The following is a 12,706-nucleotide window of genomic DNA, read 5'->3' on the forward strand; positions in this document are numbered from 1 at the left end:
ATTTTAATATTTTTATCACAGTAGAAATTTAGTTATAAGATATAGAAATCCAATTAAAAAAAAAACATAAGAACCTAATAAAAAATTAGTTAAATTATAGAGACTGATAATATAATTAAGAAATCTAAAGATTAACTACTATTTATATTGATAACATAGATGGTCATTCAAAAAGATAAATATCATTATATAATTGTGTAAAATATTTTATACTTATCAAAATTAATCAAACAATTTAAAACAAAATATTAATTTATTAAAAAATATTCTAAAATATTTATTATTTATAGAATAAATAACTTTAATTTTTTTTAACTTTTCACTATAATATTTCTAAATTTAATACCTACATATAAATACATGTTTCATTTAAATGATTTTAAATGTATATTTTTTTATAAATAACAAATGTGATTACTAATTTTTTTTGTCTAGTTTAAGTAAATAATAGAATCCCTCACATTGATTAACATTAATCTCTCTCTCTCTTTCTCTGAATCTCTCTCTCCCCGTTTGTCCCGCGCGCCAATCTCTGTTGTGTTGTGTTCCCACTCGCCATTTTTTTACAATCTCTCCTTCTTTCTATAAAACCTTCTAAACCTCCTCATTCCATTCTCATTTTTCTCTCTCAATTTTTTTCTCTTCCCATTTTCATTCTCTCTCTTATTACCAAAAAAAAAAAGAAAAAAAAAAAGATAAAATGGACGTTCGCCGGCGACACCACTCTTCGGCCCCCGCCGGCGAACCTTTGAAAAAGAAGAACATCCCGCCACCTCCCCCAGCACCTCAGCTGGTGTCCACGGTGGTTCCTCTGTACGTAACAAACGGCGTCTTCTTCGGGGTGTTCTTCTCGGTGGCATACTTCCTCCTCCACCGGTGGCGCGAGAAGATCCGAAACTCGACCCCTCTCCACGTGGTCACGCTCTCGGAGATGGCAGCGTTCCTCTCCTTAATCGCTTCCCTCATCTACCTCCTTGGATTCTTCGGCATTGGCCTTGTCCAACCCATTATTGCAGCTTCCTCACGACCTTCCTCCGATGACGAAGCAGAAGAAGAAGAAATCATTAAAGACGACGCAAGAAACCCCGGCCCCTGTCCCGCCGGAATAATCGACTGCTCCGCCGTCGCCGCTATTTCTCCTGCTCCGCCATCGCAGAAACCTCAGCTTCCACTTCACGTTCCGCCTCAGATTCCTCCTCTCTCTTCCGACGACGAGGAGCTCGTACAGCAGGTGGTGTCCGGCGAGGTTCCGTCGTACTCTCTGGAGTCCAGACTCGGTGACTGCCGGCGTGCGGCGGTAATACGGCGCGCGGCGGTGGAGAGAGTCACCGGAAGGTCCCTGGAGGGTCTTCCGGTGGAGGGTTTCGATTATGATTCGATCTTGGGACAGTGCTGCGAGATGCCGATAGGGTTTGTTCAGATTCCGGTGGGTGTTGCGGGTCCATTGTTGCTCGATGGGGTTGAGCACACGGTGCCAATGGCCACCACCGAGGGCTGTTTGGTTGCAAGCACAAACAGGGGTTGCAAGGCCATATCTATCTCCGGCGGCGCCTCCTCCGTCGTCCTCCGTGATGGCATGACCAGGGCTCCCGTCGTCAGGTTCGCCACCGCCGTCAGAGCCGCACAACTCAAGTCCTACCTTGAAGACCCAATCAACTTCGATTCCCTCGCTGTCGTTTTCAACAAGTAATTTCCATTTTCCATAATTTTAGTTCTTTTTTTTCACTCACACCTTCAACACAAGTTTTGATTTTTTGTAATGTTATTGGTTCTTTGCTCTTTTGGGTAAGTGAATATCGTGACAAGTTTGAATTTTTTCTTGGCTTTCTTTTGTGACGTGTGTTGGTGGAATTTGTCCCCTGTTTTTTCGAGTTTTGCTAGGAGCTGATTAAGGCTGGCATGTTTTTCATGTCTTCATTTTTTTTGGTTGATTAATTGGAATTGTTGCTGTTTGTTTCTGCATACTCGCTTAACGTATAACACACGTGCAGGTCAAGCAGGTTTGCAAGGTTACAGAAGATCAAGCCTGCCCTTGCAGGGAAGAATTTGTACATTAGATTCAGTTGCAGCACCGGTGACGCCATGGGCATGAACATGGTCTCCAAAGGTGTACAAAATGTTCTTGATTTTCTCCAAACTGATTTTTCAGACATGGAAGTCATTGGAATTTCAGGTGAACTTTTATATTTAGATAATTTTATATGTTTGACTAAACTACTTAACGTAATAAAGCGTTAATATTTTAGTTATAACTAAAAAGAGTTTCGGTTTGTGTTGGTTAGGAAATTATTGTTCGGACAAAAAAGCTGCCGGAGTTAACTGGATCGAAGGGAGGGGTAAATCGGTGGTGTGTGAGGCGATAATCAAGGAGGAGGTGGTGAACAAAGTGCTCAAGACAAGTGTAGAGTCTTTGGTTGAGCTGAATATGCTGAAGAACCTCACCGGATCCGCGGTGGCCGGTGCTCTCGGCGGATTCAATGCTCATGCGAGCAATATTGTATCCGCCGTGTACTTGGCCACCGGGCAGGACCCTGCTCAGAATGTAGAGAGCTCTCATTGCATCACCATGATGGAGGCCATCAACAATGGCAAGGACCTTCATATCTCTGTCACCATGCCTTCTATTGAGGTAACACTTTCATTATTGCTCTTACTCTCTTTGTTGCTTCTTAATTTAAGTCCTTGCTTCTAATTGTAGAAATATTTGTAGTATTCATTTAATAACGCCATATCTTGTAACCTATTTCAAATTGGTTAAGTGTTAAATCAAGATTTTTTTTTTAGCTCGAGTTTTTGACTTTTTTCCCCCAAATCTTAGTTTATTAATCTAACTAATAAGTCTTTGGTATAATATAACGGTGAATTCTAATATGTCTATATTCCAGTGCTTATACAAATATTATTAAAATTAAAGTCTTACTTTTTTATATATTTTGGTAACAGTTTTTTTAGCAACACTTTTTCAAAAACATTATTTAACAATAAAAAAATATTACTTTCATTTTAACAATACTTTTTAAAACATATATAATCATACTAATATAATACCACATTACATGATATGGCATTTCTGTCTAGACAACTAATTCGAGGGCTAGACAAATTAGTTATCTTTTTAATAATCTAAATCTACAAGTCAAAAGAAAATGTATATGGTAGATTCTTCATTCTTGATTTGGGTTGTGGTAGATGTGAGGGTGTGGGGACTAACCAAGTAAGTAGTAGAGTCTAGATATGTCGTTTTGTACAGTGTTTGGCAACGGCACGTGTTCAAGGTAACAGGAAAGTGGTTGGTCCACACTTGTCCCTCATAGACACATGATATCATCAAATAAGAGATTCTGTGCTTGCACTATTTATCAATTATCTCATAAACTTTTACCTTTTAGTATATAATTAATAGAAAAGATACAATTTTACTCTTATTTTTTATAATACCATTTTATATATATAAAAAAAATTTATCAAGAAAAAGTAATATTATCAAAATAGAAGTATTAATATTCATTGTTTAATTAATATTTGAGACTAAGAATTGTAGAGTAACAGTTTTATTGTCTCTGTGATCTCAAAATTATGGATTTAAGTTGTATTAAATGCAGCCTTTTTCCAAACTTTGCGATAGCCCGAGGCTTGAATTACAAAAAAAAAATTACATTTTTAATAAATTATTTTTGTAACTTAAGTTTAACTAATTTTTTTTTCTTATTTTTATGTCTCTCTTCTTCAGCTGAATTTTATTGTACAAATAAATTATTAGATCAATTTAGTTAAATATGATTACGAAAATAACTTGGCCATGTGGTATTACCATAAAAAAACTCTTAATATTATTATGTATTGTTATTTATTTTCTTTGATAATAAAAGGTGTAAGAAACATACAAGACACTTCTTGATAGTTGGGTACAGACAATACTTCTCACTTTACAAAACATGTTTTTTCATCACATGTACACAGAACAAATTAGTGTTCCAGGCAGTCCTTTTCCTAAGGAATGAACTCAAACCAAACCGGTGTCTGGATTAATATAGTTTAGATTGGAGTGGACTACAGTTAAATAACTGAAAATAAAAACTTTGTTGTTCTGGTAGATAATTTTGTAAAGGAGTAAAATAACTCAAGGGATTTAGAATATAAACAATAAGGTATAAACTAATTACTCTTTTTTGAACTCCATTTCATGTTATCATGTAGTTTCTTTCTATATGATGTGGTTGGATCTAGTTATTAAATTAAAATTTCTTAACCAAAACGGAGAAAGTTTATGTTTATAAAACTATGTACTTTATAGTAAGACTAAATCAACTAAAATCTTAATCAAACATAAAGTGGAAATGACATAACATTAACTTTAAGTTGAGACCTATACTTATCAAATTAAGTGATTTAGGATGAGGCTAAATGAAGTCAAGCATACTAATAAATTAGCATGTTAGATAAACTCCTTAAATATCAACAAGTCTTCCGTCCTGTCCCCAGTTCTTAGTTACAACCACTATTTCAATTTCCAACTACCTAAATGTTGCTTCTCATATCAATGTTCTGATCTGTTGATGATGGAGATGTTAATGATATGATCTTTTCTCATAATTTGATTTCGTATATAATTATCTTTAGAGAACTGATTCATTATCCTAAATCATCTTTCTAATTATCTTCTCAATTTTTGTTGAGTACAAATTTTTAGTTTAGCTTTTTATTTCTTAAATACCAATTAAATTATGGTCATAATTTGAATGACTAGAACAAACACTTACTTTATTTTTAACCTTTTTAAGATATTAAACATATTTGAATATTTTTATTATTTAAAAATTAAGAGAATAAATGATGCAGGTGGGAACAGTTGGAGGGGGAACACAACTGTCATCTCAATCTGCATGCCTTAACCTACTTGGAGTGAAGGGTGCATGCAAAGAGAGTCCAGGTGGAAACGCAAAGCAATTGGCCACAATAGTAGCAGGTGCAGTTCTAGCAGGTGAGCTCTCTCTCATGTCTGCAATTGCAGCTGGTCAACTGGTCAAGAGTCACATGAAATACAACAGATCTAGCAGGGATGTTTCCAAGATGGTCTCATAAGCCTAACTAGCTCACTTCACCATGCCTTCTCAATTTAATCATAAAAAGAAATGGGGTGTAACATCTAGTTAAATTAAAAAACTTGTATCATCAATCAATTAATAATGTAAAAAAAAAAATGAAGGTTTAATTTTGTCTGTGAAGTTGTAAGTGCTATTCAATTGTTGGTACTATATTTTGTGATTTAATTTAGTCCTACTGTAATCTCAATAAGAGATTAGATTAAATCATAAAGTGTAGTATTAGAGATTAAATTAAATCAATTGAATTTGAATTATGCTTGCAATATTCAAGATAAAATTTAAGCTTTATCCTTAAAAATATTAAGAAAAAGAAAGATATGCCAAACCAGTACATGTGTGAGTGAGGATCACAAATCACAGAGACAATTTTGTAATGGTGGTGGGGGGTGTGAGAATAAAAGGTCCATGGTTGGCAATGGCATCTTTTGTAGAATAATAAAAAAAAACAAACAAAAAATGGGACCCCAGAGAGGCATGTGTGTGTGTTTTTGTTAGGAAGAAACAAACAGTGAAGACAGCCTGCAAATTAGAATTACTTATATATCTCAAGTCCATGTGAATGTGATGAGTGTCATGAACATTTTTTCTTTTCTGAAGTTTGTACATAAAAGACTTGAGAATCAAATTTAGTTTTATTCTTTTTTCTTTTTATTTTTTTTTTAAATTATAATGATCTGTGTTGTGTGTCATTAGTGTTCGTCATCTAATGCTATTTATTAATGCTTGTCTCTTGTGCTTGTAATCTCCCCCCATTATGTTAGTTTGTAATTTTAGGGAGAAGATAAACATCCCAAGTGGCGGATGATTTAATAAATATATGACATTCAATTAAGTTATGCATGCTCCTTGATAGTTTTTGCAAGTTAGCTTATCTGTTTAATTTACAAAGTAAGGTTTTAACTCTTAACTCCTAAGAAAATTTTACACTTTTTTTATCTCTCCCCCCTCCCAAAAAAAAAAATCTAATAATGCCCTTTAAAATTCGTTTTTATTAATATTCAACTCATTTACTCAATTAAAGAAATGTGGTGGTTCTTTTTTTTTTTTTTTTTTTTTTTGGTCAGTGGATTGGACAACCCCCAATCCTAGGTACCCCAATGGATTGGACAACCCCCAATCCTAGGTACACAACACACCCACACACTCCTCACATATTTATCATATTTTTTCCACAAATGCATCCTCTAGAGTTTGAACTCTAGACCTTTAGTAATGGGGAGGGGGTGAAATGCCACTGAGCCAAGGCTCTTCGGCTGGTGGTTCTAACTCTTAGTTGTGTACAAGTTTTTTTTGTTATGTTGGAGAAGTCTCAAACTAGCATTTAGTCGTAATTACGATCCAATCGCTGTATTGGGCTGCCGAACAAAAGTTTGACCCGTTGATTATTTTTTTTTTTTTACCAAAGATAGGAAATTCGAACTTGCAACTTCTTAATTGAGTATGGAGAGACTATGTCATTTGAGCTATTACTCATTGGCACCCGTTGACTACTTTTTAGTTTTAGGAGAATGTTACAATATATTAATTTAAACAATTAAATTTCAATATGATTTGATATATATATTGTGGCTATTCTGAGAGCATGGTAGAGAATTAGAGATCTAGAGGGCGAAATTGGCACATGTATCAACATCATATCACGTGAAGGCTTTATCAATTATCATTTGCGTTTTTGGCATAAAAAGTATGTTTCATTGAACAGCACCATGATTAGGAATTAGGGAAAATGAAGTAAGAAACGTAACAATCATGGTTTGATCTACCATTGTTTTGTTTGTTTCATTGATTACAAGTTTGAGATCAGTATAAGAATTGTGATGTAGTAATGTTTGTCGTAAGAGCTTGAGTTTCCAACTTTAGATTTTGTTTTTATAAAAATTCTAATATTATGTTTATAAATTACTTTTTTTAAAGACTAAATTATTAAACATAAACACATAAATAATTATATTTCTAATAGTATTATTTTTCATAAATTTTATTGGTAGGGCCCAATCTTGATAGTGTCCAATTATAAGGAAAATAATTGATATTTAATTTCAAAGTAATACATGATCAAATAAAATTAAGAAACTGAAATTTATTAATGAAGAAAAAGTGGTGACAATACAATTAAGGTAAACCTTTTGTATGTATTTAACTATTAAGTATTAATAGATCATAGCTATTACTCTATTAGTTTGAAATGCCGGAGAAAAAACGCCGTCTGTGGGGATCGAACCCACGACCACGTGGTTAAAAGCCACGCGCTCTACCGCTGAGCTAAGACGGCTTATTGGTTATCATATGCAATCTATTTATAATTAGTAAATTTTGTGCTTGGTTCGTTGGCTCACAGTGTAGACAATTCATGTAGAAATACTAAAAAAAAAAATGTCCTAGGAAGTGTAACACCTTTGAATTCTAACTTTTCTCATCCACATGTATTGTAATGAAATGGTTGTAAAATAAAATAAGATAATGGTTGAATTAGTACATTGTATGGGAAATGTGATAATGTAGACTATAAATTAAATTTTTAACCACTGTTGTGCTCCCAAAGTGAACCTACTTTAATAAATGTTGCACTCTCATTTAATTGAAGTACTAGGGTGCTTATCTGCATAAATTGAGGATACAAGCCATGTACTTGCGATGATAAAAAAATCAATGTTCCTTTTACTATGAATTCGTCTTCGGAGTGTGCATTGTTCTGTTTCTCTCTTTAGATGGTTCTGAAAGGCAGATTATTTTCGATGTGCTACAATAATTTTGGTAACAACGAATATTCAGGTTTTGATGGTTAATAACAAACATTTTAACATGAAACCAAAAACAATTGATGCTTCATATACACATTTGTGCAATAAAAATACACCTTTCAGGCTTCACCTCCACGTAAAACCATTCTTTTTCAATAGCATCGGCGTGTGAAGTTGCATTTTGAAAATTGGTGACATATTTTTTGGGTAACTGTAAAATAATAATGGCAGTTAATTCTATAGCACACCACATATGTCATATGGTGATTTTGTGTAGTTATTGGTGAAAAAAGATGAGCACGTGTGTGGTAAAAAGAGTGATAAAGATAAAATAGAAAAATAGAATGTGAGTAAAGGACATTAAAGTGCCTAAACCCTTTTATAGTAGTAGTAGTAGAAGATTAATTCTATAGCCGCACATGAGCACATCAATTGCCAATAAAAATTAAGGTTCAAAGCTAGAGCATCAGAATAGCAGCATTTTCCTTGTAGCAGCACTAGGCACTAGCCAGGTATTGGCCGTTAGCAAGAAAACAGTACAAGGACCACCTAGGACAGTTTTCTACCAATATATATAATTTCGGAATTCCCGGAACAGGAAACATAACATAAACTCGCCCAAGTCAAAAAAGGGCCAGACACTTTTAGGTGGATGACATTATAATTCATAATTGATTGATAATTTGATATATCCAGCTTGTAACATGATGGGAAACTCCTACAGATAATATAATAAATTCATAACAGACCTAGCAAGTGTAGCCCACAATAATTTACTCAAATTTGACCTGATCGTTTCTTGGCATGTTACTGGGTTAAATACTTCAATACAAGGTGCAACCTAATATCTCTGCATTATCACAATAACTAAACAGAAGAATACAACCCATAAATAACCCTGTATGTGAATGACCATTGCTTTTTCGAAAATAATGCAAATCTATCTCTAATCAAATTGTGTATAATTGAATACCAACTTAAATATAAGAATCATAGCAGCATATATTATGAGCTTTCCTCATTTTCACCCACAAATTAAACCTTGCTTCTAATTAAGCCTCTTGCCTTAGCTAGTCAATCGCTCTTATCCTGTTGTGAACCAATCTCTTGCAGATAGTGTTCTGCATCCAAGGCTGCCATACACCCTGCACATGTATCATGACTTATTCATTATTATGAATGCATTTATTGCTAAAATTTCAAGTTCAGTGGTAAATAATAAACACCAATTTCTCCTTCAAAGCTTAAATATCTTGGGTAGGCACAGCTTAACATATCTCTCTGGGCACACCATTTCATTTTGGTGCTTGGTGCATTTTTTAATGTGGACCAACAACCTTTCACATGTTTTAATATTGAATCAAGGGCCTAGAGTAGGCAGTGCCAAACCAAGAATAACTCTTTACAACAAGGTCATACATCAGGTCCAAACAATGCATCCACACAACAAAACGAGGCAAATTGGCAATCTCTAATCCATACAACTTGAGCTCTTTAAATGAATGAGTATTATATGTGTGCCGGCACCAATGCTAATTGTCAACTCAATAACAGAATAAATAGTTCTAAATTTCCACATCTACAGTTAAACTACGATATAGTGCACATGTAGACCTTAATGACATTGCCAATGTTGAAACGGCGTAACTGTCATCAAATGTGATGTAAACGGTAAGATTGTTTTCACATTTCACATAACAAATTAACAAGATTAAAGATAGTAGCTACAACCAAGACAAAAAAAATGATAAACAAGAAAGCGGATAAAGTTTTAAGGACCTATAAAGCATGCAGAATGTAAAATGATAAATATAAGACAAGTTTAGACAACTATTGTTGCTTAAGTTTAGCATGCTTGTGATCTCAACAAAACTAAGAATTAACAGATGAAATTTACTGGCATCTATTATACATGTATCAAGGTGTTCTCATTCAAATTTCATAAGCATGCTCATGCAATAACTGGTGCATGATTGACTTGTTATACACAAAATAAAAGGTTTGATAGAACATCATCTTGATCAAGTGAACTTTAGTTCAATTAAACCTTTTGTGCTAAGGTCAGACCTCTAAAATAGAAGAAACAGAAACAAATGAAACCAACACTATTATCAGATTATCATTATGAACAAGAAAAAAAGAAAAAGAATACAAGCTACCACTAGTAAGCTACAGACTACAGTAAAACTAGATATAAATCAGAACTCCAAAGAACATAGGAATCACATTCAGTTCCGGTAGAGACATTCATATCATTAAATGATTTATTAGATACTCCAAAACAGAGAATCTTGAAAACTATTCAAAATTCAGAATAACTACAAGAAGCAATTGAACATTCAGTTTCAAGTGAATGGCTAACCAAAGATAGAACAAGAGAGGTTGAATTTACTTAATGAGTTCTAATAGAACCAATGGTTAATTGGAACATTTTTGTTAGTTTGCTACAATATTCTCATTTATTAAAAAACCTTGCAATCTTGAATACTATTCAACTAAAGGATTCCAATAGACATTTTCTTTCATGTGCTTGCAATGCTTCATTTCCAGTTTACCAAACTCCGGAGGAATAAAACAACTACTAAGCATTTTCTCACTAGGTAGAGTCAGCTACACAATTCAAACCAAAACATAGAGCCCTATAATAGATCACATATGTATTTAATCCATTATATATTTAAATCCCTTTAAATAATTTCTTCTAAGATTTCAATCAGCTTTCGGAGGCAACTATGCCTAATGACAAAAGGCAAGATCTAGTTGTTGTATACTAGAGATATGCACTACATACACTTCCAGGGACACATGAGACAAACCAAGGTTAAAACACTGCTAGGAACAGACACAGCATAATATATAAGCCCATCCGCACTTCATTCCCTTTCTTAAGCATAAAAAATTGTTCCCAACTTTAAAACAAACTCAAATTTTATGTGTTATTTTCCTTTTCAAATTTCAGATGGCCTTATGTATTGGGGTCGAAACCAATGCTCTTTTGAACTGAACATGTAGGAATGCACATTGTTAGCAATTCGTACAGGAACTGATGCAACATCCAAATGGTGCATTCCTGCTTCATTTCTACTAAAACTCAGTCAAATAAAGTAAAACACAAATGAAAACATAGGACCATGAACTCATGTTTGGTGCAGACACCTAAACTTACACACATGAACATAGGACACGATACCTCAGATGAACCCGTAGTCACTACCATCACAGAAACCAATTTAAAATAACCAAAACGAAGACACAGTGAGCCAGTAAGAGAAAATTACCAGAGCCAGCAGCAGTAATAGCTTGCCTATACTTCTTGTCCTGAACATCGCCGGCAGCAAAAACACCCTCAACAGTGGTCTTCGTCGTCCCGGGCTTCGTCACAATGTAGCCATCAGCATCAAGGTCAAGCTGTCCACCAAGAAACTTAGTCGCAGGCTCGTGCCCAATCGCAAAAAACAACCCATTCACGCTCAAATCAGAAACCTCCCCAGTCACCACGTTCTTCACCTTCAAACCCCCAAGCTTCTTGTTCCCTTCGTCACCGTAAGCCTTCTCCACCACCGAGTTCCAAATCACCTTGATCTTCTTGTTGTTCAAGGCCTTGCTCTGCATAATCTTCGAAGCCCTAAACGTATCCCTACGGTGGATGATGTAAACCTCGGAACCGTACTTCGTGAGGAATGTCGCTTCCTCCATGGCGGAATCGCCGCCTCCGATAACGGCGAGCGGCTTGTTACGGAAGATCGGGGCGGCGCCATCGCACACAGCGCACGCGGAGATCCCGCGGTTCCAGAAACCGTTGGGGCCTTCACCGGAGCCCTCGAAGGGGAGGCGCTTGGCGACGGCGCCGGTGGCCACGATGACGGAATCGGCCACGACGGTTTTGGAATCAGTGAAAACGGTAAAAGGACGCTTCGAGAAATCTACCTTCGTTACGGTCTCCGTGAAGATCTCGGTGCCGAATCGCTCCGACTGCTTGCGGCAGCGTTCCATGAGCTCACCGCCGAGGATGCCGTCGGGGAAGCCGGGGAAGTTCTCGACGTCGGTTGTCGTGGTGAGCTGGCCTCCGGGGGCGATGTCGTTGGCCATCCATCCTTCGAAGAGGATTGGCTTGAGCTCGGCGCGGGCGGCGTAGACGGCAGCAGTGTGGGCGGCAGGACCGCTTCCTATGATGCAGAGCTTGGTTTTGAGGGTGCTCATGGTGGAGGCAGAGTATGCTGCGGCGTTGGCAGTGGTGGTGGAGGCCCGGCGAAGAGCGGCGACGTGACTGCGGACCTTAGAAATGAGATTTTGGAGAGTGTAGTTAGGGCAAAATCTCATCACTTTAATCGCCACTCTCCTTCTCTTTCTTTGACTTTTTTTTTTTTGTTTTCTCTCTCTCTTATTTTATTTACTCTCTAATTATTAGAGGCAAAATCAATTTTTTTTATATTTTTTCATAAAATTATCCTAATAGTAAATAATTAAATATTCACATTCATTGTGATTGTGGAAACTGGAACGTGAGATATTCATTTGAATAAGGCGCGAAATGGGTGTTTCCCTTTTGCTTCTGGGCGCCAAGATAAGCAAATAACACTTAATTTTTTTTTTATTATACACTTTCTTAATTTTGGTGACTTCTTTTTTTTTTGGTGACTATACACTTTCTTAATTTATAAACATAAAAATATACACTAATTCTCATTATGAATGATAACTTTTATTATGCTACGTACATATCTAGTAATAATTTTTTTATTTGATCACTATTTTTTAAATAACTATTAAATGGTATTCGATAGTTTATAAGATTTACAAAAATAATTTTAAAGGATGGAAACAACAAATAAGCTCCTAAATTATTTAAGAATATGACAA

General features: G+C 35.5%; 2 protein-coding genes and 1 non-coding gene across 3 annotated transcripts; 1 reads left to right on the forward strand and 2 right to left on the reverse strand.

Annotated features, from left to right (window-relative positions):
- Positions 1-421: 421 nt before the first annotated feature.
- Positions 422-5,937, forward strand: LOC148563215 (3-hydroxy-3-methylglutaryl-coenzyme A reductase 1-like). Its single transcript, XM_088488566.1, has 4 exons — positions 422-1,686; positions 1,992-2,173; positions 2,283-2,629; positions 4,840-5,937. The coding sequence occupies exons 1-4, from the start codon at positions 701-703 to the stop codon at positions 5,080-5,082; spliced, it is 1,758 nt and encodes a 585-aa protein (XP_088344692.1). The 5' UTR covers positions 422-700; the 3' UTR covers positions 5,083-5,937.
- A 1,368-nt stretch (positions 5,938-7,305) lies between these two features.
- TRNAK-UUU (transfer RNA lysine (anticodon UUU)) lies at positions 7,306-7,377 on the reverse strand. Its single transcript has one exon. It is a non-coding gene; the product is annotated as a tRNA-Lys (tRNA).
- A 1,241-nt stretch (positions 7,378-8,618) lies between these two features.
- Positions 8,619-12,334, reverse strand: LOC107642482 (thioredoxin reductase NTRB). The gene is made up of 2 exons (XM_016345856.3): positions 11,125-12,334; positions 8,619-8,991 (listed from the first exon to the last, which is right to left on the reverse strand). Exons 1-2 carry the CDS (start codon positions 12,164-12,166, stop codon positions 8,921-8,923), a joined length of 1,113 nt encoding a protein of 370 aa, XP_016201342.1. The 5' UTR covers positions 12,167-12,334; the 3' UTR covers positions 8,619-8,920.
- Between the last annotated feature and the right edge of the window lie 372 nt (positions 12,335-12,706).

The sequence above is a fragment of the Arachis ipaensis genome, chromosome B5 (assembly GCF_059453495.1).
Source record: "Arachis ipaensis isolate K30076 ecotype BB chromosome B5, ASM5945349v1, whole genome shotgun sequence".
NCBI classification, from domain to species: Eukaryota; Viridiplantae; Streptophyta; class Magnoliopsida; order Fabales; family Fabaceae; genus Arachis; species Arachis ipaensis.

What these genes read in the sequence shown, in the direction of transcription:
- LOC148563215 (XM_088488566.1), top strand. Translation starts at nt 701, where the DNA reads ATGGACGTTCGCCGGCGACACCACTCTTCGGCCCCCGCCGGCGAACCT. An exon ending in GGAAGTCATTGGAATTTCAG is followed by an intron (nt 2,174 to 2,282) that starts GTGAACTTTTAT and finishes TGTGTTGGTTAG; the next exon opens with GAAATTATTGTTCGGACAAA. An exon ending in TCACCATGCCTTCTATTGAG is followed by an intron (nt 2,630 to 4,839) that starts GTAACACTTTCA and finishes TAAATGATGCAG; the next exon opens with GTGGGAACAGTTGGAGGGGG.
- LOC107642482 (XM_016345856.3), bottom strand. Translation starts at nt 12,166, where the DNA reads ATGAGATTTTGCCCTAACTACACTCTCCAAAATCTCATTTCTAAGGTC. An exon ending in TATTACTGCTGCTGGCTCTG is followed by an intron (nt 8,992 to 11,124) that starts GTAATTTTCTCT and finishes ATACATGTGCAG; the next exon opens with GGTGTATGGCAGCCTTGGAT.